A 24134-nucleotide genomic window follows, 5' to 3' on the forward strand; every position below is an offset into this window, starting at 1 on the left:
TTCCCTCCATCCCTGGGGTCCTGCCCTGTGCTCTAACCTGTGCTTTTCATTTCCTGCCCCACCAGGGTCCGGGTTCGCTACCAGAAGCGGCAGAAACTGCAGTTTGAAACTAAGCTGGGCATGAACTCCCCCTTCTGAGCCACTGGCCACTGTGGTCATATTTGCCCTGGCCCCAGGGCCACAGGCAGACCAGTTTCTGAGTCTGGGGAGTTGGTATCATGAATGTTTCTGGGTGTCCTCTTGTGCCCCATGGCATTGGAGGCCGGGCTCCACGTCAGACCCAGCTGTTGTCCGTACCACCAGGGCTTTCCCATGGAGGAGTTGGTGAGCCATGGCCTCAGCATCAGGACAGTCTGGTCTTGAATGTATGACCCAGTGTACTTAGTATAGGGGACCTTAGCCTCCTCCACCTGCAGGCTGTCCTCCTTTAGGGTCTCTTAACCCAGGGCCCTCTGTTGTGGGGTCTCCAAGTAGAGCCAAGAACCATGGGGCCCGGGCCTCAGTGGCAGCCACCGTGGTGGGTCCAGACAGACCACTGTTGATGATAGCAGTGGTAGTGCACCCTCCCTGCGCCCCACCTGTCCTCCTGGGAGAGGGGCCTGGAGGTGGTCAAGTACTTCCCTCCCTCCCTCTGTGGGGGAGCCTCACGCTCAGATCTGAAGATGAAGAAGCCCCCTGCCTTGCCCTGGAACCTCATCCTGTGCCTGCCTCCACGCTGGCCTTGAGCGTCAGTCTTGGGGCTATGGCCCAGGGCTCCTTTTGGCCCCTCACCCTATTTCTCCTGTGAGAATGTTTTTACTGGTGTATATTTTTTACTGGAAATGAGCCTTTTAGGAATGAATGTAGACTGGTTTGTATTAAAACTTGTAAATTGCTTAACAAATATCTGTGGCTGGTCCATGAGGCAGCCACTGAGGGGCCCACCCAAGGCTTCGGCTGGTGAGGGAGCCCCAAGGGGGAGGAGAGGGAAGAGCCCAAGCCTTGCTCCCTCCACACTGGCGGGAGCCCTCGGGTCCAGCTCGGGCAAGAACCCTGGGCTCAGAGGTCCGTGGCACAGATCCAAACACACAGCCCAGTCACGGGGAATGACACTTTTCATTGGGGTTAGTTGGGAGAAGAGGTTAATGGTTACAGAGCCGGGGCCTGGGCCAACCAGACTGGGCTCCAGCCCCGAGGCGAGCAGTGCACTCTTGCTGTGGTCCGAAGCCCCCTCCCCTGTGTCCTCTCAGGCGGTTATAGATAGAATAAATTCCATTTAAAATATATGCTTTTCTCTCTGCTTAAAAAATAACATTTACAAGTTGAAAAAGTTTGGACTTTGGGGAATCTGTTAATCCCACTGTCTCTGCTTGTGCCAGCTCTGTCTCACTGGGGAAGGGGGGGCAGGCCTGGGTACTGCCACCACCACAGAGAGCAGGCCCCTGGCCACTTATTTACATGTCCTGTGTACACTGTGCAGACCTGGTGAGACACCCAGCCTTCACCAGCCCCTCCATGTGTCGGACAGCACAGCAGGTGTCCACAGGCCCTTGGGGTGGGAGAGGGCAGAGGAAACACTGCAGGAGCCCTGCCCCCACCTTCCTGGGAAGGAAGCTCTTACCAGGGTCCCTGTCCATGGAGGAGGGGCTGTCTGATCAGATTACACGCTGGGAGGGGGCTCTGCTGAGATAGCAGCTTCTGACAAGTCCCCTCAGCCTCCCATGGAGACTGCCCTCCAGAGCTGCTGCGTGGACAGCCACAGGCTTGGAGTAGCAGGAGGGCCCGCACTCAGGCAGCAAGAGCTTCTGCGCTGGGGCAAAGGCGACAGACACTGCAGGTCACGATGGGCACTTCCGAAGGCCACCAGAAGCGCTCAATCTAGCATGGCATCCAGCTGGTCAGCCAGGGCATCAAACATGGTGCTGATGTCATCCAAAATGTGCTTGGCGGAGGTGCTGGGAGGGCTGCAGCGGGGGAAGGACCAGGTCTGATCAGAAACTGGCCTGCACCCCATGGGCTATGGGTGGGCTGGGGGCTGTTCTCAAACTCCTGGCTGATGCCAAGCACTCTGCGTGCATCTTACTTCTCAGCCTCCCGAGGCAGCAGGAGCTGCGGCCCCTCACGTGTACAGGGCTCAGGAGGAAGGGATGTGCTCCAGCTCACATGCCTCTATGGGCCAGCCACCAGGATTCCCCATAGGTCAGATCTGGGTGGTTTCAGAACCTGGGCTCTGGCCATTCCAGTAAGGGTCACCCCAGCCTAAGGATCTGTCTGGGCACCCTCCCCCCTGCTCCCGTCCCCTGCCAACATCCCAGGACCCCGGGGAAGAGGATCGAGGAAGAGCTGTTCCTCCACTGTAGCCCCTTCCCTCCCTGTACCCAGCACCCAGCGCCCCTCACCCCTCTCGCTCCTCAGCGCCAATGCTCTTCTCTGCGGCCCGTAATGCAGCTGCCAGGGAGGAGCTGGTCTGTTCCAGCCTCTGCTGGGCCCGGCCAGAGCCCACAGCCCCAGTGCTCTCTGGCCTTGGAGGAGGCACGGGGCGGGGGCCAAGCCGGGGAGCCAGCTTTGGGCCTGAAAATGCCAGCTGGGTGCAGGCCACAGACACAGGCTTGGGGGCTGTTCCTGCAGAGACAAAATGGTTGGCTGTGACTTGATGGGCCGGCCACAACCTTTGCAACAGTGCCCCCTCCCACAGGCCCTGCCTCATACCTGCACCTGGCACCTTGATGAGGGCAGCGGGGGAAGCTGGGGGCTCTGTCTCCCCGTGCCGCCAATCACCTGTTGAGCTTTCCAGAGCAGGCCCGGGGCAGGGGGGTGCAGAGGGCTGGGTTTGGGGGCTGGGAGAAAGGGGTGCTGGAGCTCCCTGAGTTGGAAGGCTGCTAGGGTCCAGCCGGGGAGGGCTGGGAGCAGCTGAGGAGGGCTCGCTGGGGGTCTGGGAGGGCAGGGGGGCAGAGGGGCTGGGCGTGGCACTGGCCACCCCGAAGGCCAGCAGGGCCGTCTGCAGAGGCTCTCTCTCCCGGCATTTGGGTCTCCGCTTGACAGTGTCTGACTCTGTGAGGTTGAAATCCAGGCCAGCGGGCACAGGCGCCTCCCGGGGAGGGGGGCCAGCTGGCTTCGGCCGCTGTTTGATGGTCAGGTTCCCCTCCTCTGCAAATGGGAGCCCCTCCCCTGAGCTGCCCCGAGATGGGGGCGTCCCCTCAGGCCCTGGCTCCTCCTCCTCTGTGTCCGACACGGGCCCTGCTGGCACAGGCGGGCTGGGGGGCTCCGAGGGTCCAGTTGGCTCACTCAGTGTTCGCCTTCGGGGCCCAGAGGCCCCCTCCTTAGGCCCCGGGCTTCCATCTAGCGGAGGCGCCTCTGTGGTGGGGCCAGAAACCGAACTGAGACGTTTAGGGGGTGGGGGTGGCGGGCCTTTGCGTCGGGCACGAAGGGCAAAGGACTGGCTGCGGGGAGCCCCTCGAGCTGGGGTCGGGCTAGGGCTGGTCCGCGCTAGGGCACTGCGTCCTGGTCGCCGGGTGAGGGTGGCATAGCTGCCCAAGGCACTGTCCGCTGGCCCCTCAGCCTCCCCCTCTGCTTCCCCCTCCGCAGGGCCCGGACGGCTCAGGCTGTGTGACCGGCGCTTGGGCCGGGGTGGGTCCGGAGGAGTGGCAGGAGGACCAGCCAAGTAGGAGAAGGCACGGGGTGCCCCGGGAGGTGGCCCCGGAGCTGGGCTAGAGGGTGAGGCCTGGGGATGCATAAAAACGTAAGGGGGAGGCCCTTGGCCAGGAGGTGGGGAACAAAGCTTAGAGGGTCGCTCCGTGCCCTCTGGAAGGTTTCTCTCCTGTGGGGTGCTGGAGTCTCCACCACTGGGCTGGGGGGCAGGCTGTTCCTGTGAGTGCCCGGACCCTCGTGAGCGTGCTCCAATGCTCTCCTGGCTGGGGGAGCGGGCGGGGGGCAAGGGGAGTGGCTCGGGGCCACCCCCAGCCATGGCTGCCTGTAGCTCTGGGCTTAGCTCGCTGCCCTGAAAGGTGAGGAGGCGTGGGCCGGTGGCAGCTGGACCGTCCCCATTCTCCAGCCCCTCGATGGCCATGAGCTCCGGGCCTCTGGCTAGCCGGCGGCCGCCGCCTTCAACCGGGACCTCCCCCTGCAGGAGGCCCCGCCGCAGCTCGGCCAGCCGCTTCACTCCCAGCATCAGCTTCTTCTGATGACCTGAGAGGGGACGGGTAGAGGCCACAGGGTTAGCCAGGGCTGCAAAGGGCCACCCTAGCCCCTCCTGGACCCCGTTCTCCCTGCTGGGCTTGAACCCTGGGACGTCTTAGAGACCCTTGGAGGCACGTGGGGGCCCGGCCAGGAGGCCCCAGGGCAGTCCTCACCGAGCTTGTTGACTCCGATCTCCTGCAGCTCCTCCCAGGTAAGGTCGGCCACCAGCCCCATGGAGTCGTAGCCGCTGCTCACTAACTGCTTGTGGTACTGCGGCAGCCCTAGCGCACACAGCCACTCCCGCAGGTCCGCCTGGAAAAGGACCCCATGGGAGCTGGCTCCCTGGCCCGCTGCAGCCCCCAAGCCAGGATGGGCCCACATGGCCGTGGCTGCGGGTGGGAGCCGGTGCCAGCCACCTGCTTACCGGGATATAGTTGGGCAGCCACTCAGCAATGCTGAGCTGAGCAATCTCTGAGGCGATTTTCTTCCTGTGCCCAGGCTTGGTCACCCCGATGGCCGTCAGGTCCTGCCACACAGACTCGTGCCATCAGGCCCCCTCCGGCGCCCACTGGGCCCTCCACTGCCCTCCTGCTGTGGCACCTACCTCAGGAGTCATACGGCTGATGGTTGGCACATCATAGCCAGCCTGCAGAAAGTGGGCGGTGTAGCCTTCCAGCTGGAACTCACTCAGCCAGTTATGAATGGCCTGAGCGTCCTGTGGCATAGGGGCAGAGGCTGAAGTTAACAGAGCCGTGTCTACTGAGGAAGAGCCGAGGCCGTGGCCCAGCCACCTGCTCCAGCCTCCCCTAGGGGCCTGGCCTGAGTCCATACTGGCACCCATCCCACACCACTGTGCCCCCTGAAGCCCACAGCCCACTTCCCAGTGGAGGTCACACCTTCCCCTCCAGCAGCTGCTCCGGCCTCACATCCTGGGTGAAGAGCTGTTCCCCAGAGCGGTAGTGAACCAGAGGGCGGTGGTTCAGGTTGTCTTTGGGAGGAAAAGAACTGGAATCAGGAGCGGCATGGTAGAGGGATGCCCACCCAGGTACCATTTATCCCCTTCCTACCTGCCAGGGGTAGTGGGTGCAATCCCGGCAGCACCTGATCCTCTCCCATGGAAGGCAGAGGCTAGAGACAGAGAAGGGTCTACTCAGCAGGTGGGGGGCTGACTGCAGGGTGTAGGGCTCTGTCCTGGTCCCAACACCCCCTCTCTCCTACCTGGGCGTTCTCAATAAGAAGGCCAGTGCCATGGCCATTGGTGCCCTCGGAACTCTGCCCGCTGCCGGCACTGCGGATGCTGCCCACGCTGCCCTCACTGCCCACACTATTCCTGTCACCTGCTGCAGGGGCACAAGCAAAGAAGTTTGAACCCCAGTTGGCCCTGCCAACAGCTGACTGGCAGCTTGCCAAGGCCAGATGCCCACCCTGGTGCCTGGCACTGCCCTCTGGGAGGATGTACCTGGGCTGTCTGGGCTGAGGCCCACCCGAGGAAGCTGGCCATAGGTTAAAGGGTGTAAGGGGTCATCGGCAGGGGGCTGTGGTGTCCGAGAGAAGCCTGGGCGCAGGGGGGTGGGAGCAGATGGGAGGCGAGGTGCGAGGACGCCCACCCGCTTGCTGACCACCTCCACGATGCCTGGGGGGAAGTAGCCCACACGGTCCGTGCCCCTCTGGCTCTCATGGATGTGGCCCTTCCAGCGGCCATCGGGATGCTGCTCAAGCACCTGTGGCAGATGGGGTGTTGGGGGGGGTGACAATGAGAACAATCATTTCCTGCACCAAACAAGAGCAGCCAGCCAGCCCCCCAGCCACAGTCCAGCTCCTCCTCTTCCCACAGGAAGTTGATGCCCAAGAGCACCCAGAGCACTGCCCTTACTTGCCGGCGTCCGGCTCAGGCCCAACCCTCTCTGTGTGCCTCCAGGGCAAACAAGGGTCCCCGAATCAGCCTGGATTCAAATCCCAATGCTACTGCTTGCCATATGATCTCAGGCAAACCATTTTAATTTCTCTAAGACTCAATTTTGTCATTCTGGGAAGGAAATAGAAATAGCACCTTCCTTACCTGGATGGGGAGGAACTCAACGAGACAGTACACCTAAAGACCTTACACAGAGCCTGATCCACAGCAGGTGCCCACGTTAAGTGACAGCAATCACTGGTGCTAGCAAAGGGATGCCTGCACCAGGTCCTCACCGTGATGACATCCCCTGCCCGGACATTGAGAGCAGTGGGATCGTGGAGGTTCCAGAAATCCTTGAGCGCTCGCACCTTCAGGATCCCTGAGGCCTCTGAGAGAAGATGCAGTGTAGGCGTCCACTGAGGGTCCTTAGGGTATCTTCCCACCTGTCCGGTCCCATCCACAACCCTCCCCCAGGATCCCGTTGCAGCGGTCCCCTGACTAGCGCTGGGTTCAAGAAGGTGACATCTTGCTCCTGGGACCTTGCTCCTGCTCCCCTTCCTAGTACGCACCAGAGAAGCTCTGGATCCTACCCTGGGCTGGGTCTTCTCTCACATGCACTCACCCCGCAATAACTGCTTGATTTCTCGGCTGGCCTGGGAGGTGGTGAACTGATTCACGATGTCCAGTGCTGTCTGGTTATACGTGTTCCGAATGTTCACGTCCACTCCGCCCTGGGTGCACAGTGCAGTGTAAGCGTGCACGAAACACTGTGCTTGCCACTTCCCCCAATCCTCACGGCTGCCCAGGAGGAGAATGGTTCCTACTATTTTTACGTTTTATAGATGAAGGAATGGAAGCTCAGAGATAGGATCGTGGAGGTGCTCAAGGTCATTCAGCTGGTGAGAGGCAGAGCTGGGGGCCTGAACCAGGTGGGTCTGCTCTCCGCCCACCCAAACACCATGTTGTGGCATGCTTCCACAGCGGCTCTAGGCCATGGCACCCAGAGGAGCTCTGCACACGTGTGCAGGGTGGCCAGGCACCCACACCCACCTCCAGGAGCAGCCGTACCACCTCCGTCTTGCCGTACAGTGCGGCTTCGTGGAGCGCCGTGCCGGTCTTGGTCTGCCGGTTGATCTCGATCCCCGCTCTAAGGAGCTGTCTGTGGGCGTGGGGGGCAAGTCACAGGCATGGGGGTGGGGGCAGGAAAGGAAGCAGATTGCTGGGGGCTGGGAGAATGATCCAGAGCAAGGGTGAAGAGGGCAGCAGGGCAGGGAGCCGAGGGGGACAGCACTCATTCCGCAGGAAGGGGACGAGGAAGTGGTGGGGGGGCACCCAGTGGGTACCTGATGACCTCTCTGTGGCCATTCTTGGCAGCCAAGTGCAGGGGTGTGGTGTAGTTGGGGTCACACGGGTCCTTGGCCTCACCCTCCAGCAGCGCCACACACAAGTGACTGTTCAGTAGCAGCTGGGCCACCTATAGCAAGCGGCACCCAGTAGGGCTTCCTCCTGAGACGCCCCCCTCACCCCACAGGTGCCCAGGACCTAGTACCCAAGGGCTGCAGGCCTCACCTTGAGCCGCCCAAACTCACAGGCCAGATCCAGGGGTGTCTTCTTTGCCTTGTTGACCAGGCATGGGTTGGACTGATGCTGGAGGAGCATTTCTGACTGGGGTGGAGGCAGCTGAGTGAGGAGTCTGGCCTGGCCAGCCTCCCCGCCCCCTCCACTGCTCCAGAGCCCCTTGCGGGCAGGTAGGCAGGTTCACGTACCACTTCATAGTGTCCATACTGGGCAGCCAGATGCAGTGGGATCTGCCCATCCAGCGAGGCGGCGTTGACGGCTGCAGAGGCGCGCAGCAGCAGCCTCACTGGCTCCAGCCGGCCCTGCCAGGCTGCGTAGTGCAGCGGGCGCATGCCTGCAGGAGGGAAGCGGATCTGAGGAGGTCCTGGGCTGCTATGAGTTCAGGGGATGGAGCTCAGCAGAGTCCAGAGCCACCCCAGCTGGAGGGGGAGACAGACCCAAGGGGAGTGATGCTGGTTTGGTCAGAGAAATGTCTGGTTCATGAGGCTGAAGTCAAAATCCCATCTGGCCCACCAGAGGTGATCTGGGGGGATCTCACGACAGGAAGGTAACCTGAGCCTCCTCATCTGGGTAACGGGGTATTAGAACCACTCACCACCCCAGAAGGCTGTGAAGATTAAAGAGGTAAAGGATCCGCAAGCCAGAGAAACTACACCAACCCATGTTAGCATTGCTGGGATGTCACAGGAGCAAACTGTGACCACAGGGTGTGGCCAGGGGACACACTGGGGTCTCACCATTGCTGTCCTTGATGTCAACAGTGGCCTGAGCCTCCAGCAGCAAGGCTATGAGCTCCAGGCTGCCCCCCAAGGCAGCATGATGGAGAGCAGAGAATCTGGTGTGGGGGACACAAAGTAGGGGTGTTGAGTGAGCAGTCCCCCACCCCCCAAATCCTGGTCGTCCACACCAGACTCATCCTGGAGGCTGGCAGGGCTGAGTGACTTGCCCACTGTGCCCTCGCCCCCCCACCCTGCCAGCCCTGCCGTGGGAGCGCAGAGCAGCCGGGCTACGGCATGAAAGGGCTCAGTGTCTGGGCTGAGAGGCCTGTTTGTCTGGCCTCCCCCCCCAAGCCAGCCCAGGGGAGGGGGCCGTGGGAGCAGGAGCCCGAGGGCTCCTACCCTCTGGGGAGAAAAGGGGGCCTAGCAGGAATCTGACCCAGGAGGCCCCTCAGAGAGGCACTAGGGCTCCCTCCCCTCACTTGAGGATAGCGCCACAGGCAGGAGGATGGGCAGGAACCAGAGCTCTCAGCAAACATAATTCAAGGGCCAAGTTTGACAGGGGAAGGGACTCTAGGGCCCAGGTCTTTCCCCTTACCCCTCCCCCACCCCACAGCTCTGGAGAGGGATGCGGGCTCACACTCACCCATCAGCATCCTGATAGTTGACGTTGAGTCTCTTCGTGGAGCCGAGGAGCTCTGGGGGGATCAGAGCAGAAGGCATCAGGATACCCTAGAATGATCTGTCCTTACCTGCATCCCAATCACTTTTCCCTTCCGCTGCTGAATCCGGCTGACCTCTTGGTGTGCAAGAAAGCACCTGCCCCATGGCCCTTCGGCTGTCCTGTCCCTATGGCTCCCCACTGGCCCACAGGCTCATCAGCTTGAGAGTGCCCAGTGCAGGGAGTAGCCGCACCAGGGGCCTGGCTTCCCTGGGTCCCCAGCTTGTTTATAGAGCCAGAGGGGGCGGGAAAGGGGGGTACTGGCATGCCATGCCCTCAACAGACAGGCCCACGAGCGCATGGTTAGCATTCCTGCCTGAGCAGGCCAAGGAGAGTCTCATTGTCCCACTGGGCCAAGGGAGCTGGGAGAGAAAGGAGAGGGCCACTGGACGCTGGAGGTAGCAGGGCAGATGCTGGGGCTGGACTCAAGCTTGGGGACATCCCTGAGTGGAGCGGGGTGAAGAAGGTGGCATCAGACAGACCTGCACTGGGCCCGGCTCTGCCATGTACTGGCTTGTGTGATCCTGAGCAAGTCACTTAACCTGTCAGGCTTAGTGTCCTCATCTGTAAAATGGGCCAATCACAGATCCTGCTCACCAGAGTTGTAAGGATTATGCCTGACTCTTGTCGGCACACCACAGAGGGGGGCCGTGGCCGTCACCCTTCAGAGCTCCTTACGCCTTAGCTGTTACTGTCCACATGCTGTCCTCTGGCAAAACTGGTACAGTCCCCCACTGGCTCCTGTCAGGGGAGTAACTGCTGATTCTGCACCCACAGGCTCCCAGCAGAGATGTCCATGCCCCAGCAGAGGGCTCTCTGCTGGGTGGTGGCCAAAGGAGCCAGGGGCATGGGCAGGACACTGGTTGGTCCCCATCGGGGAGGGCGATAGGATTCAGGCAGGAGTGCTCCATGCACCGGCCAGGGCACAGGAGGGGACAGTCTTTGATGAGCATTGGGAGAGGAAGGGGAATGTCTGTCACAGGCGGGCCCCTGCCTCCTGCTGGAACCCACCCCTGCTGGGAAGGAGGCCTGGCTCAACCCAGGCTGGGCAGGGTGCCAAGCATGCTGGTCTAGGCCTGCCCTCCGGGCCCTGGTGGGCCCCTGAATACCCCAGCAAGACAGGGCCTCATTCCAACAGGGAGGGATCAACACGGTAGTGAGGAGCACGGGATGGGGAGAGAGGGGACGGCCACGTTTAGGGCTAAGCCAAATCACACTATACGCTATGCAGAAAAGGTAAATACAGAGCTGGGCAGTGACAGAAGGGGTGAGCGGGTGGAGGCCGCTGGAAAAAAACCAGAGGCCTCCCAGCCTTCCTCTGGCCTCCTTGGAAAGTCCTTGTCAGAGAGAGTCACTCAGGGCACTGCAAAGGAGAGGGGCTTTAGGAGCAGGAAGTGTGTGGTTCAAATGCTCCCCCTTACTGGCCGCACGACCTTGGCCAGCCAGTCACTGAAGATGACGAGGTTGGCGGGGAGGAGACACAGAAAAGTCCCTCCACCTGCTGCTGGCCTGGACAGCCCAGGATGGAGTAGCCCAGTAGTGAGATACAGTCCCTCCGGGGAGTGGCAGGACAATGTGACAGGAGGGATAGACAGGAACAGGGGCAGGGCCAGGCTGGGTGGCTCTGTTCTTTCCAGAACAATGGCCGGAAAGGCTGTGGGGGGAGGCTCCGAGTGACTGGGCTAGGGACCTTGGCTGGAGGGCGGAGGGTCCTGGTTCCTGGCAGTGGCTCCAGGCACTTCCCCTGCAGTGCAACCTTCTTCCCGGCCTGGCTCTGGGGGTGGAAGGGTCGCTCCTGATTTAGGCTCAGGCAGAGGATGTGAGCTCATTGGGCCACCCTCAGCCCACTCCATTTCCTCCCGCCAGAGAAGGAGACAGCTCAGAAAAGGGAGTAGGGGAGCGAGGGAGGGCAGGGCAGGGGCACCTTCTTCTCCCAGCCACCTGCTCCATCAAGAGGACCTGGGTGGGCAGGGAATGCCAACCCCCCAGTGACCAGACAGCAAATAGAAGCCAAAGAGACAGCATCTCCCAGTGGCCAACCAGAAGGCTCTAGCTCTAGCTCTCAAGGGGGAGCCCTGACACCTCCCTTTCTGTCAGTTTCCTTCGCCCTTCTGGGATATGGGGCAGGAGTTCCCGGCCTCCCTTCTGAGACTGCTTTAGAGGCACCTGGACAACTTTCTGATTTGCGGTCTCCAGATCTCTGTGATGCTTCTCATTCTGAGGGAGAACAGGGAGCCTGCACTTTCAGAACAATCACTAGGTAATTCTGAGGAGCAGGAGCAGAGGGGAGAGGACAGGGACTTGACTGATCTGCCACAAAATGGCTGTGTGACCTTGGGCAAATCACTAATCCTCTCTGAGTGTCAGTTTTCTTATCTGTAAAGAAGATATAGAAATACCCATCTCACAGGGAATTGAGCGCTTAGAATATTTCATAACCTACAGGTTCCTGAAATGTCGCCTTGTGAGTCTCCTTCTTGCACCAGCTTTCCCAGCTTCTCAGAGGATTGGGAGGGGAGGCTCAGTGCCAGGGCCTCACAAGGAGTCCCAGGACTCTGTCACTCTGTGCCCGTGCCTACATACTGCCTATACAATGTACAAGTCCCCTCTGGGGCTGAGGGAAGGGATCTCTTCCCCCACAGACATTTCCCCTGGGGCACAGGGCACCTTCCCAGAGCCTAGGAGCCTGGCTGTGAGGTTCCCACCACTGGCCTCTCGACCCCACCCCACTTGCCCTCCTGAGGGCCTAACTTCGAGGCCCCAGGCCGTGAGGCCAACAGCAGCTCCACCAAAGCCCTACTGGGCAGGTCGCCAAAAACAACACAGAGGTGAGGGGGAGGAGGGGGAGGGGCTCCCACTCTTGGGCCTCCAGGGCACTCCGGGACCTCCTTGGCACCTTCCTCCCACTGTGCTCACCTGGTATCCACTTCCCCAGGGCACAGAGATCACACTACCTGTGCTCCCCAGCCCCCCTGGCCCAGTTCCATCTCCCCATACCCTGGGTCTCCTGCCCTAGTGTGCAAGTGGGTGCACACCCACTTGCACAACTCCCAGGCCCTTCAAATTCAACCTTCTGGCACCCCCAAACTCCCAGGTGTGGGTGAGGATAATTAGATGCCTTCATGTTGTCTGGGGCGGGGGGGGGGTGCCCGCTGGCTGTGCATAGAACTAAGGTATGTCTTGGGGCTAGAGCCCCAGCACTCTGAGGGAAATCCTCCCTCCCTAGCCCCAGTCTGGTGGCAGGAGCTACCTCCTGCCCCTGCTGGTCTAGAAATTCCGGGGACAGGTCCAGGGTCTCCTGGGATAGAGCTGAGACAGCTTGCCCTGAAACCCTGAAACCCAGAGATCCACTCTCCTTGGCGGGGGGGGGGGGGGGGGGGGGGAGTCTCACCACAGAGGTACCCAAGAGATGGGGTTCAGGTATGGCCACCCATGCATAGAGCCCCCACAAGTCTGTCAAGACTAGAGACCCAGGCTTTGGAGAGACCTCTAGAAAGTTAGCTTTGGCCACAGCCCTCCCAGGGCACACAGGCAGCAAAGTCAAGGGGAAGGGGCTTTAGCAAGTGCTGAGAAAGCAATGAGCTTTGCTTTAAGCAGTAGATCCCTCTTTTCTGAGGTGATCTTACAGGCATCCCCATTAAGGCAACATAAATGCAGAAATGCTCTTGTTGAATCGGGGGATGGGGTTGGAACTCCAGCTAGTCAGTCTTTCCCAGCCCACTGCCAGAAAACTCGTGCCTCCAAAGAAGACATCAGAAAAACCACCTGCTAAAGGCAACTCCAATGAGGGCAAGAATTTTGGTCTATTTTATTCACTGCTGCCACATAATGGCCCAGCGCCTAGAACAAACTGGCACACAGTAGGCACTCAAACAAACTTGAATGAATGCATTTCAACCCATTCACTCTATAGGTGAGGAAACTGAGGTCCACAGAGATTACATGATTTGCCTAACAATACACAGCAAGGGATGACCCAGCTCCCTCTATGGCTCTCCCACAGTCACTCCTTAGAGAACAGAACAGTCCTCCCACCCCAAGACCCCAAATCAAAGACCCATAAGCCTCTCTCCGCAGCCTGAGCACTCAGGGCAGGATCTCTGCTAGACAGTCACCCCACCAAGCACTCACTTGTCTTTGCGGCCTTGACCTTAGCCACAAGTTTCTGCACACCAGTCACATCTCCGTTCTTGACGGCGAGGATCAGGTCCTGTTCACGACCCATTCCGGTCCCTGGGCTGGGCTCTGGGATCAGGAGTCCAGGGCAGAGGCAGGAAAACTTTAGGTCTAAGCCAAGGCGTCAGGGTGCCATGCCTTGGACCTTTGGAGGGCCAGGTGTCTCCTGGGGGAGCCTGTCTGGTGTCCCAGCAGGGGGCTTCTTGTTACGCACTGACGGGTACTCCCTCAAAATGTTTCATGAGCAGCCACCACAAGCAGGAAAACCGATCTCTGAGGGGGTGGAGGCCGTGTGGAAACCCGGACAGATAGCTGCTTGCCGCGTCTGACGGCCCAGGGATGGGCTGGGACTGGGCACGCCAATCTTCCCAGCGTGGCTCAGGAGCACCAATGCCCACCCAGAGAGCAGTCAGCATTCCCTCGGGCCTCGGGAAGCAGCAGTGGACAAGTCTCAGGGGTCTGGAAAAGGTGCAGTGCCTCTGCTGAAGGCTGGGCCAGGCCTGCAAGGGTCCCAAAAGCGGGGCTCAGAAGAGTAGGACAGGGCTTCCAGGGAGCCCCCAAACCACCCTAGCTGCCCTTCTGAGTCAAGGAAGGGCCAAGCCACTCAAAGCAGGGAGACAGCTGCCAGGCATGAGAGGAGTATTTGGGGGGAGGCGGTGACTTTCTGGGAGAGGGAGGCTGAGTCATGGAGGCCCCAGGGCACCTGGCAGCACCTCAACCTGAGGCAGGAGGGGCAGCTGGCAACAGGACACACTGGGGCAGGCTAGGCCCAGCAGCCTGTTCTCCACAGCCCGGGGCTCTGACACCCACAGACAACTGGTGGGCCAGGAGGTGAGGCCTGGAAGGGTCACTCCCTGTGGAAAGTACCTGCCCCCACACTCCTCCCAATCTAAGCTTTACTGTAATAGCTGGATGCCCTAGCCCCAGGCTCTTTACGAATTCAGAGGGTGGAGTGGGGAGCTTACAGCTCCCCATTTCTGGCGGGTGTCTGACTGCTGGACAGGGAGGCTTTATAGCACCTGTTGCTGACCCATCCTCACCCCTTGCGCGGGAGAGGAAAGCAGCTGGGCAGAGAGGAGACAAGAGCTGGGGGCACTGCTGAGAGACTGGGCTGCGTGGCCCCCCAAGCCTGAACCTGAGGCCCGGAGCCCCGACTTCGCTGCAGAAAAGCTTACGTCAGTTCTCAGTGGCCAGGAATTTGTTGCCCGAGCCCCGTGGCATGAGACCCATGCAGGCCTGGGGCCCCAGCTGGGGTCTCCTTACTCCCAGAACGTCCCAAGCCCGACACGGATGGGACTCCTGCTCTCGCCCGCAGCCAACACAGGAGGAGGACGCCCCCGGTAGTGCTTGGGGTCGGGCTGGCTCCCCCGCCCCCCGGAATGCCCGTCCAGCGCCGCGCAATCCCCCAACCCAGCCCAACCCAGGCCGACCCAGGGAACAAAGCGGCGGGAGCGACCGGGAGAGCCCAGCGCGGGCGGGACTGATGCGGGAGGACGGAACGGGGGCGCGAGAAGGACGGAAGGAGCAGAGAGACGAGGGCGCCCGCCGATCCCGAAAGAAAAGTTAGTTTGCGCCCGCCCTCAAAGGTGCTGACCCCCCGCGCAGGCCCCGCGGTCTCACCTTTCCCAGCCGCCCCGCCGGGGGTCTGGCTGGCCCTGCCCGGTCCCTGGCACTCTGGACGGTGGCTCCCACTGCCCCCCTTACCCCTTTCTCCTCCCTCTCCTCCTTTTCCAAGGCCGGCTCGGCGCCTCCCGCAGGAAATCCCGCCCCTCCCCCCTCCCTCCCGCCGGATCGCGAGCGGAGGGACCGTCCCGGCCTCGCAGTCGGGCTGTCAGTCAGCGCCCGCGGCCCCGCCCCTGCCCTGCCAGACCCCGCCCCCGCTGCGTCCGTCCGGACCGGGCACGCTGGCCGGGTCAGCGCATGCGCCCAGGTGAAACGGCGCGGTAGGACCGGAGTGCGCGCCCAGCATCCCAGTGGCGGAGCGGCCGGGACCTGAGGCCCTGGAGTTCAGACCCAAGGGCGAGATGCCCTGTTGATGACTGAGTGGGAGAGAAGACGTGATGTGAAGGGGTCTGGAAGCCGAGACCTGGGGACCCCACTCGGGAAGCCCCCTTTCCTCTTCGCCCCTCGCCCCTCTTGGGACGCCCACAGTGACCTCCGCCCGCGGCCACAGGCGCCGACACCAGCCGCTGGTTGGAGCAATGGTGCCACCTAGCGGACCAGGTCGGAGCGGCCCACGGTGGCGGCGGCGGGGACCCCAGCCTCGAGGAGGTGCTGGTGACTGGCTGGAGTGGCGCTTCAGCACCATCGTGGGCCGGACAGCTCCTCCCGCCCCCGGCCCGCGAAACCCGGCTTCCGAGCCCCTAGGAAGGGACCCAGCGGAAGCCCCAGAGGACGTCTGAATCCACCCAGACCGTATCTGACACTCCCCGGTGGCCAGTCTGCGAAGCTGGAATGCGGGAACCCATGACTCTCCCTCCTCTAAACCCTCCCTCTTTCCTCCTTGTCCGGCCTGAGTGGTGAGGGCTAAGCGGCCCGGGGCTGCGGAGGGGACGGTCACGCATTTGAGTGTCCACACTACGCTCTGAGACGCCGGGCTCCTCGATTTTTACTAGAGAGGATCCCGGAGGACGGCTTGGGAGGAGAGGCGAGCTCCTACAAATCCAGACACCTGCAGTCTCTCTGCCCGCGGAATCGCGGCGCAAACTTGTTGGCAGGGCTTCGGCCGGCCAGGGAGTCGTGGAAAGCCGGCTGGTGGAGCCGGGGGCTCGTGGCGCGGCGGGAGGATCCGCGGGCGCTAGGGCCACGCGGAGCTCCGGCGGTGGGCGGGCCGGGGGCGGTGCGCGCGCAGCCGCAGACGGCGGCCCGATGGAGCCCGAGCTCGAGCCCGGCGCGGTGGAGGTTCCCGCCGGGCGCGTGCTCAGGTGCGGTCCGGCCCGCGGAGGCGCGGGGCCCGCGGAGAGGGCTTGGGGGGAGGGCGCGGGGACCCCGGACGCGCCCCAGGGCGCCGCGCTGACCCCGCGTCCCTTCCTTCCGCAGCGCCCGGGAGCTTCTCGCCGCCCGCTCGCGGTCCCAGAAGCTGCCTCAGCGCTCGCATGGGCCCAAGGACTTCCTCCCCGACGGCTCGGCCTCCCAGGCCGAGCGGCTGCGCGTGTGCCGCGAGGAGCTCTGGCAGCTGCTGGCGGAGGAGCGCGTGGAGCGCCTGTGAGGGGGCCGGGCCGGGCCGGGCCGGGGCGGGGGCGGGGGCGGCCGGACCGCGGCCCCTGGGCGGGGGGACACTCAGACGGACCCTCTCCCCGCTCTTGGCCAGGGGCAGTTTGGTGGCTGCCGAGTGGAGGCCGGAAGAGGGCTTCGTGGAATTGAAGTCTCCAGCGGTAAGCGGCGGGGCGCAGGGAGGGGGACCCGCCTTCTCCGCCTTGCAGGCTCCTTGGTGACATTTGCTGTGGGTCCTGCACAGGGTAAATTCTGGCAGACCATGGGCTTCTCGGAACAGGGCCGCCAGCGGCTTCACCCCGAAGAGGCCTTGTATCTGCTGGAGTGTGTGAGTGGGGCCCCTGGAGCGTGAGGAAGGGTTGGGAGCAAGGACCTGAAAGGACGTGTTTTAATTGGAGAAAAATTCAAGAAGCTTGTAACCCGAATTCTACAACCGGAGACAAGAATACCGTGCAGAGAGCTGGGATTCCCTTCAAATGAGGGGGTGGTGCCCTCCTTTTGTGGTTGGCCACATTCTTGTTGTGACGCTGGAGATGGGGGGGGGCGCCCCTATATCACTGCCTGGAAGTTGCTCCTTTAGTTGAGCCACTGCAGGAGGGAACACAAGCTGAGTGGTTGGCCTCACTTCCAGGGCTCTATCCAACTTTTCCACCAAGACCTGCCACTGTCTATTCAGGAGGCCTACCAGCTACTGCTGACTGAGGACGCTGTGACTTTTCTGCAGTACCAGGTATCTGCCACCCTCTCCCAGGAGAGGAGCCACCCATCCATTGAATCAGGTGCTAGACACCAGTGAGTACCAGTGAGGTGCCGGACGCAGAGCTGTGTGCCAGGACAAGACAGCCAAGGGCTCTGCTGACATGGTGCTTGCATCCTAGTGGTGGCAATTGGGAATAAGTGAGCACCAACTGAATGGTTGACTTCACAGAACTGAGGGCTGGGAAGAAAACAAAGCCGGGGAGGAGCATAAGGCTAGAGATATAAATGTGGACATCATGAGCACATGGATGGTGTTTAAAACCATAGGGCAGAGTAGAGGGTTGTGTCTGAGACCTGGAGCATTTCAGTTGTGAGGAGGTACGGGAGAAGATAAGGAGCCAGAAACAGGGACCAAGGAGCGTCTGACAACACTGGACAAAAACCAGGAGAGGTGGTATCACAGAGCCAAGAGAAGGAAGTTGTCAGCTGTGTTGAAGGCTGCTGAGAGATCAAACAGGATAGGGGCATTCCTGCTTACATCTCTCTGATGTGGGTATCAGAACACAAGGATGGACAGGTTCTTTACCAAAGACCACTCCTACCCTGCCTGTGTCTGGAGGTGTAGGGTGGAGTAGCACGGGCAGGGGGTGTGCTATCACCTTTTGCCACTTTCTTGTTCATGTTGTGGTCAGGAGCTTCACTCTCGACAGCTTTGGTATCATAGCATGCTAGCACCTGGTTCTTTTCCTGATTCATCATGTATCAGCTTTTTTGAGATTCTGCGTTTAAATCAAGAAACTGCTCAGTGTCATTTGTGCCCATAGTAAGGTGGGCAAGAGACAGGAATTCAGAAACAGGCCTTAGTTTGGAGAGGGTGTTTATAACAGAATATAGTCCAGCCAGTCCCAGGGCGTGGAACTGGGGTGTGTAGGAGGAGCGGGGGAGGGGGGTGCGTGTGGGGAGTGGCTCCTGTTTGGAGGGATTGTTTGGTATTTTCAAAGGTGGACCTCTGATCTTTACTTTTTCTCTTTGAGGTCTTCAGCCACCTGAAGAGACTGGGCTATGTGGTTCGACGATTCCAACCAGGGTAAATCCCGATCCCATTTTCCTCCCATTTGTTCCAGTCCTGGGACCTGGTAGACTAGCCCCAAATTGGAAAATGGCCTCTCGTTACCTGGAATCCTTCGCTGGAGCTGCAGCTTCCTGGGCATGGGCTGGGGGCCTTTGTTGGAAGTGCCCTATTGAGAGACACGTTGGGACAAGTCTCAGTCATTTCAGCTCATCCTGGGTTATCAAATTGAGCCCCATCTTCAGCCCATTCCCTCCACAGATAACAGTTGAGCACTTATAGCTCAGGACAGTGCACTGGCACATAGCTGTAGTGCCAGAACGATGCCTTAGTAGGTGTGTAAGCAGATTCGTAAGTGCATGCATGAATGAAGGGCCAAGTGAGGAATTAATAGTTGAGTAGGGTCTCACATTCCTTTTGCTAAGTTAGATGTTCTTTCCTTCTGGGGCCTCTAAAGATGATCACCTTAGTAGCCCAGCATTGCTAAGAGCCACAGAGACCATCAGCTAAAGAGTGGAAACTGGTATACTCTTTACTGTTTCCCAGCATGTCACGAAAGCTCTAGAACAGGTATGTCTTTTAGTTCCTAAAAGTGGGATATATACTCAGGAAATAGTCACAGAAGTGTACGTAAGTTCACCTGTGAGAATGTTCATTCATTCATTCAGTAATATTTGTTGATCCCTTACTGGGTGCCAGGCACTGTGCTCATTGCTGAGGAATAGCAAAGAGCAAAATCACTGCCCCTATAGAACGTGCATTTAGTGGGGAGCTTACACAAAACATCACTTTACAAAATTGGCAAACTTGAAAACATCCTGTGAGTTCAATGGGGAAGGGATGGTCACACAAATTAGAGTTTATCCCTTAGAGCAGCACTGTCCTGTAGAACTTTCTGCAGTGATAAGAACGTTCCAGGCCTCTGCTGTCCAATATATGTGGCTTGTGCAACTGTGAGACTGAATTTTTGTTTAATCTTAATGGGTTTAAATTTAACCTTAATAGCCCCTTCTGTTTAGTGGATACCATTTGGACAGTGCAGCCTTAGCATCGTAAGGGGCTATGTCCATAATATATTATTGAGAGTAAGAAAAGATTAAACCGTAGTATATTAGGACAATGTCTTTTCTTTTTTTAGATTTTATTTATTTGTGGGGGGTTGTGCAGGAATTTGGAAGGGAGTATAGAGGGAGAAGGAGAAGCAGACTCCCTGCTGAGCAGGGAGCCTGATGTGGGGTTTGATCCCAGGACCCTGGGATCATGACCTGAGCTGAAGGCAGATGCTTAACCGAATGAGCCACCCAGGTGCCCCAGTACAATGCCATTTTTGATAGAAAAAAAAAAAAAATACGGAGACAGGATGTGTTTGTAAGAACCAAAAGTGTTATAGTGAGTATTTTTGTTTTTCTTATTTTCCAAGTGTCCGTTTCTCTTGATTTTTCTCACCCATGATTAATCATTTACTGCTGGCTGTGTGGGAGCCCCAGTTCCAGTAAATCTCTGTTCAAAGGGGCCACTGGTGAATCCCAGAGGCCTGGGCAGAGACATATGAGCAGGCAGGCCCCTGTGGTTGCCCCCATTTACCCTGCTTGCAGGTCTGCCCAGGGACTTAGCCCTTGGGTTTGGCTTTGACTCTGGCCCCCTAACTTATCCTCTGGGCCAGTCCCTCACAAATTCCCCCTGGGAACTCCAGGCTGAGGAGATGGTCTGTTGCCCACCCAATTCTCACTCCACAGTTCCATCCTGTCCCCTTATGAGAGACAGCTGAACTTGGATGGCAGTGCCCAGTGCCTAGAGGATCAGAATGGCAAAAGGAAGAGGAGGAGCTCCAGCTTTCGGTAATGCTCCCCACATGGCCACCCCCTGCCCCCTGGGAGTTCTGGGGAGCAGAGCTGTTGAGGGAGTGCTGGTTTGGGGACCTTGGAGAATTCATTGGCTTAAGAGCTGGGCTTGGGCAGCTCCCTTGTAGGATCCTGGAGGCAGTATAATATGTGTGGGACATGTGCACCTCAGCAATCAAGAGCAGACGTGCTGCATTTCCTCCTCACGTCCCTCAGGTCTATTAATAAGAAGGCCAAGGCCCTGGAGAATCCCCCACAGGGGGTGGATGAGACACCTGAGAGCCTGACAGCCTCCAGCCCACCTCCCTGCAACCAGAACAGCCGATGCCCAGAGGAGAAACCTCAGGAGTCAAGCCCTGTAAAGGGCCCAATGGGCCCATCTCAGCTTCTGGGAGCCCTGGAGCCCTGGCCTGGCCTGGCTAACGAGGGGGTGGGGTGCAGCCCGGAGAGTGGCAAAGTAGAGAACAGGGTCAAGGGGTTTTGTAAGCCACGCTGGAACTTTGAACAGATCTCCTTCCCCAACATGGCTTCAGATAGCCGCCACACCCTTCTGCTTGCCCCAGCCCCAGAGCTGCTCCCAGCCAATGTCGCTGGGCGGGAGACAGATGCTGAATCCTGGTGCCAGAAGCTGAACCAAAGGAAGGAGAAGCTCTCCAGGCGGGAACGGGAGCAACAAGCAGAGGCCCAGCGCTTCCGGGAGGATGTAAATTCAGATCCCGAGGTGCAGTGCTGCTCCAACTGGCAGGAGTACAAGCAGCTGCTGCAGAGGAGGTGTCTGCAGAAGAGCCAGAGCCGCCCCCCACACCTGTGGGAACAACCTGTCAGACCCTTGCTGAGTCCTGGCCAGGCAGACTCCCCAGGTACCCGCCCCCCTCACCCAGCCAAAGCCCCACAGGCTCCTGGCAGCTGAGGAATCAAAAGACTTTGAAAGGGGCATGGATTGGCCATAACCAATTGAGGCTTAAGAAAGATGGGGCAGAGAGAGCTATCCAGGGGAGTGGAACCCATAAGGACAGTCTGTTCTCCTGGAAAGCAGCAAAAGGACCCATGTGGGAAGGCGTGGAAATGGCAAGTCAGTGTCCAGGGAGAGGCGAGGGGGAACGAAACTACAACTACATCCTTAAAATAATAAACAAGATACATGTGGATAGCTCTGCCACCGACTAGCTGTGGTCCCCTGTTCTCGCAGCTCTGTGAGAGGGGAGCAAGAGGTCATCTCCTGGCCAAATCAAAGGAAGGCTTACTGTATGCCCTGTGTGTTTAAGAATGGAACTAATAGGGCAAGATTGGTATTAACAGATTCAGGATTCTTTATAATCCTTATGAGAACACGGGAGATGTCACCATAAGTATACTCCAAATATTGCATGGGACGTACCTATAACTTTTTTTTTAATCTGCTAAGTCTGGCAACCCTAAACTAGATGGCAGGTTCAGAAACATCAGAGGAGTCTGCAGATGGTTGACTTCCCTCCCCAACACCTTATTTTCACTGTCCTTGCAGCCATAGCCCTTCAGCATATCTCTGTGCTGCAGACCACACACCTTGCTGATGGAGGTGCCCGGTGAGTTTCCAGGTAGTGCCTGTCTCCATAGTACCTTGGCTGCCAGCAGTTGGCAGCTGGGACTTGACTCCTGAAGTTGGGCATGAGCTGGGGGATCATTCCAGGGCCCTCAGCCTGGCTGAGTCTCATGTGTCTAGGGGAGAGGGAGGGATGAGAGGCAAGAGGTGGACTAAGCCTGAGGATTCTGAGGTAGGCAGCCAAACCTCCCCCTGCCCAAGTGGCACCTCACAGCAGGACCTCCATCCCTGTGGATGAGGCTGCTTCCTGGAACTGTGGGAGGGAAAGAGCGGGGCATGAAAGAAAAGGGAGAGGAGGAGAAAGATCCCTGTTTCTTAAAGTTTCTTCCTCTGTCCACAGGCTGCTGGAGAAGTCTGGGGGCTTGGAGATCAGCTTTGACATTTATCAGGCCGATGCTGTGGCCACATTCCGAAAGAATAACCCCGGCAAACCCTACGCCCGGATGTGCATTAGTGGGTACGAGACCAGTGACCCTACCCCCAGGCTGCTGCCAGTTCTTTTGTAAACGAAGTGGACCTCTCCTCCCCACCCCTAGCCAGTTTGCCAATCTGAGAGGAACCAGAGGTCCAGAGAGCTGTCATTGATGCAGGCCACACAGCCAGTCAGTACTATAGGAACCAGAGCATACCAAGTCCTAAGCCCTCATTTCTGGCATCTTGTGCAGTCTCTCTCCTGTGCCAATTTACTGCAGGGCTCACCCAGCAGAAGGGTTGGGAATCAGAGGGATTCACAGGCTATGAGTGGTAAGAACCTCACTCTTCCTAGCCCTGGTACTCAACCAAGGCTCTGGTCACTCTTGGAGAACTTACTAGAACCATGCAGTTTGCAGACAGGAGAGTCCAGAGGCCATTTGGGTTCTTGCACTCCCAACTCTTGTCTAATTCCCCCCTCCCTGGTAGCCTGAGAGGGCTGGGGTCTCAGAGCTTATGGGCGGCCTGTGCCTACCTCTCTGTCTAACTTTATCCCTGCAGATTTGATGAGCCAGTTCCAGACCTCTGTACCCTCAAGCGGCTGTCCTACCAGAGTGGGGATGTTCCTCTGATCTTTGCCCTGGTGGATCATGGAGACATCTCCTTCTACAGCTTCAGGGACTTCACGCTGCCCAGAGATCTGGAACACTAATGACACCGCTCTGGCAGGGCATGGGACCTGCTCGGGGGGACCTGGACTGTCTATTCTCAGGGACCATCTCAGCTGCCTCCTATACCCAGACTCACCTGTAGCTTCAGGGGCTAGTCTGGGCCTTGGCCCTGAGTGTCTGATGCTTGCAGGAGAACGAAGCCATGCCCCTCCCCTCCCCCCACCTGGCTTCCATAGTCCCAGGCCTGAGATTGCTGTCTTGCAGTGATACTTTGGAACTCAGGACTAGATTTCAGAGACCCAGCGGGGTGGGGCAGAAGAGAGGACTCTGTGCCTTTAATCGAGAGGGTGCCTGCTTCGTGCGATAAAGCCAAAGCCATTAAAAAATAGATCGCTCTAATGCTGTGGCTGGAGATGGTGCAAAACTCCCCGGCCCTGCCCGAGCCTCAGGCCACCACCCCTCAAGTCCCGATGTCCGTGGAGCAGGCTCCAGGCCCTCACCCCTCCTTTGCCAACCCGCAGACCGTGCTTTCTCTGGTGCGGGAGCTAGGTCCCCGCGAGGGCAAGAACGCGACCCCGCACTTTCCTCAGGCCCTGCGCCCAGGGGACAGGAAATCACAGACCTAATCAGCTTGGCTTTCTCAATGGTCGTCCACGGGGAGGAGGCTGGCGCTCCATCGGGCCTTCCCTGAACTTCCCCGCTTCGGGGTAGAAGGGCGGCGGAGAGGCGCCATGTCGGTGTGGCTTGAACGCTAGCGGCTTCGGAGCGCGCCATTCGCACCCCTGGCCTCCGCGCCTCCTCCGCTCCCGCCTCTCGTCGCTCCACCTCGCTCCGCAGTTGTGCTAAAAACTGGTCACCGTTGTCCTTTGGGGCCTCGGGCGCCTTCTTGACTCCGCAGCAACTCGGCGGACTGGGGTCCGGGCTCGGGGCCCGCCCCGAGGGGAGGCGCCTGGCGGCAACGCCCCCGTCCCCAAGCCACCTCGCCGTGGGGTCCCGAAACCGGGCCCAGTGGCCGCCGGTCACCCGCTCTGATTGGGTTGTGCGTCTTCGGGAAGAGCAGGCCCGGCTACGTCCCTCCCTCGGCCGCTCGGGGCCGGCGGGGGGAGGGACGGCTCCCCTCCGCGGTCCGGCCTGGGAGGCGGGCCAGGCTGCCGCGCGTCCCAGGGACTATTTCCTCCCGGACGCGGCAGGACATTGGGCGCGGCGCGCCGTCCTGAGTCCAGGTGTGCTCAGGTGAGACAGGGGCGGGCCCTAAGCGCCTCGTGCATATTCAGGCGGCGCGGCCCCGCCCCCGCGCTCCCCGGGACCGCGGATTGGCCCGAGAGCGGCCGCCGCCCGCCCCCCGAGGGCGCCCTCGCTGCGCGCCCGCCCCGTCGGCTCCGAGCTGCGGGAGGCGGGGCCAGGC

At 59.7% G+C, this 24134-nt stretch overlaps 3 protein-coding genes across 18 annotated transcripts in view; 2 read left to right on the top strand and 1 right to left on the bottom strand.

Annotated features, from left to right (window-relative positions):
- The window catches only part of TMEM94 (transmembrane protein 94), a 35576-nt gene extending 34311 nt beyond the window's left edge, over nt 1-1265 (top strand). For all 13 annotated transcript variants that reach the window (XM_072781541.1, XM_072781547.1, XM_072781549.1 and 10 more), the window contains one exon: nt 66-1265. In XM_072781541.1, the coding sequence (XP_072637642.1) occupies nt 66-138 (73 nt within the window). In that variant the 3' untranslated portion in view covers nt 139-1265. The remainder of the gene's footprint in view (nt 1-65) is intronic.
- Nucleotides 1077-23933, bottom strand: CASKIN2 (CASK interacting protein 2). Of its 3 annotated transcripts, XM_072781554.1 has the most exons (21): nt 23352-23933; nt 18330-18393; nt 13199-13743; nt 8993-9044; nt 8368-8465; nt 7819-7964; nt 7622-7717; nt 7396-7526; nt 7103-7211; nt 6675-6783; nt 6346-6440; nt 5615-5876; nt 5374-5495; nt 5223-5283; nt 5052-5143; nt 4760-4870; nt 4580-4681; nt 4329-4467; nt 2689-4164; nt 2379-2601; nt 1077-1943 (listed from the first exon to the last, which is right to left on the bottom strand). In XM_072781554.1, the coding sequence occupies exons 3-21, from the start codon at nt 13290-13292 to the stop codon at nt 1853-1855; spliced, it is 3609 nt and encodes a 1202-aa protein (XP_072637655.1). In that variant the 5' UTR covers nt 13293-13743; nt 18330-18393; nt 23352-23933; the 3' UTR covers nt 1077-1852. The 3 variants fall into 3 exon arrangements, with proteins under 3 accessions (XP_072637655.1, XP_072637657.1, XP_072637654.1); XM_072781556.1 differs by lacking the exons at nt 18330-18393; nt 23352-23933 and adding an exon at nt 14864-15004 and having other exon boundaries at nt 13199-13312; XM_072781553.1 differs by lacking the exons at nt 18330-18393; nt 23352-23933 and adding an exon at nt 14864-15004.
- Nucleotides 16021-23128, top strand: TSEN54 (tRNA splicing endonuclease subunit 54). Of its 2 annotated transcripts, none has more exons than XM_072781557.1 (11): nt 16021-16167; nt 16283-16447; nt 16554-16617; nt 16701-16784; nt 17088-17186; nt 18190-18242; nt 19961-20062; nt 20183-20925; nt 21570-21630; nt 21988-22104; nt 22620-23128. In XM_072781557.1, the coding sequence occupies exons 1-11, from the start codon at nt 16112-16114 to the stop codon at nt 22768-22770; spliced, it is 1695 nt and encodes a 564-aa protein (XP_072637658.1). In that variant the 5' UTR covers nt 16021-16111; the 3' UTR covers nt 22771-23128. The 2 variants fall into 2 exon arrangements, with proteins under 2 accessions (XP_072637658.1, XP_072637659.1); XM_072781558.1 differs by having other exon boundaries at nt 20282-20925.
- Nucleotides 23934-24134: the final 201 nt, after the last annotated feature.

The sequence above is a fragment of the Canis lupus genome, chromosome 16, assembly GCF_048164855.1.
Source record: "Canis lupus baileyi chromosome 16, mCanLup2.hap1, whole genome shotgun sequence".
In the NCBI taxonomy this organism is placed as follows: Eukaryota; Metazoa; Chordata; class Mammalia; order Carnivora; family Canidae; genus Canis; species Canis lupus.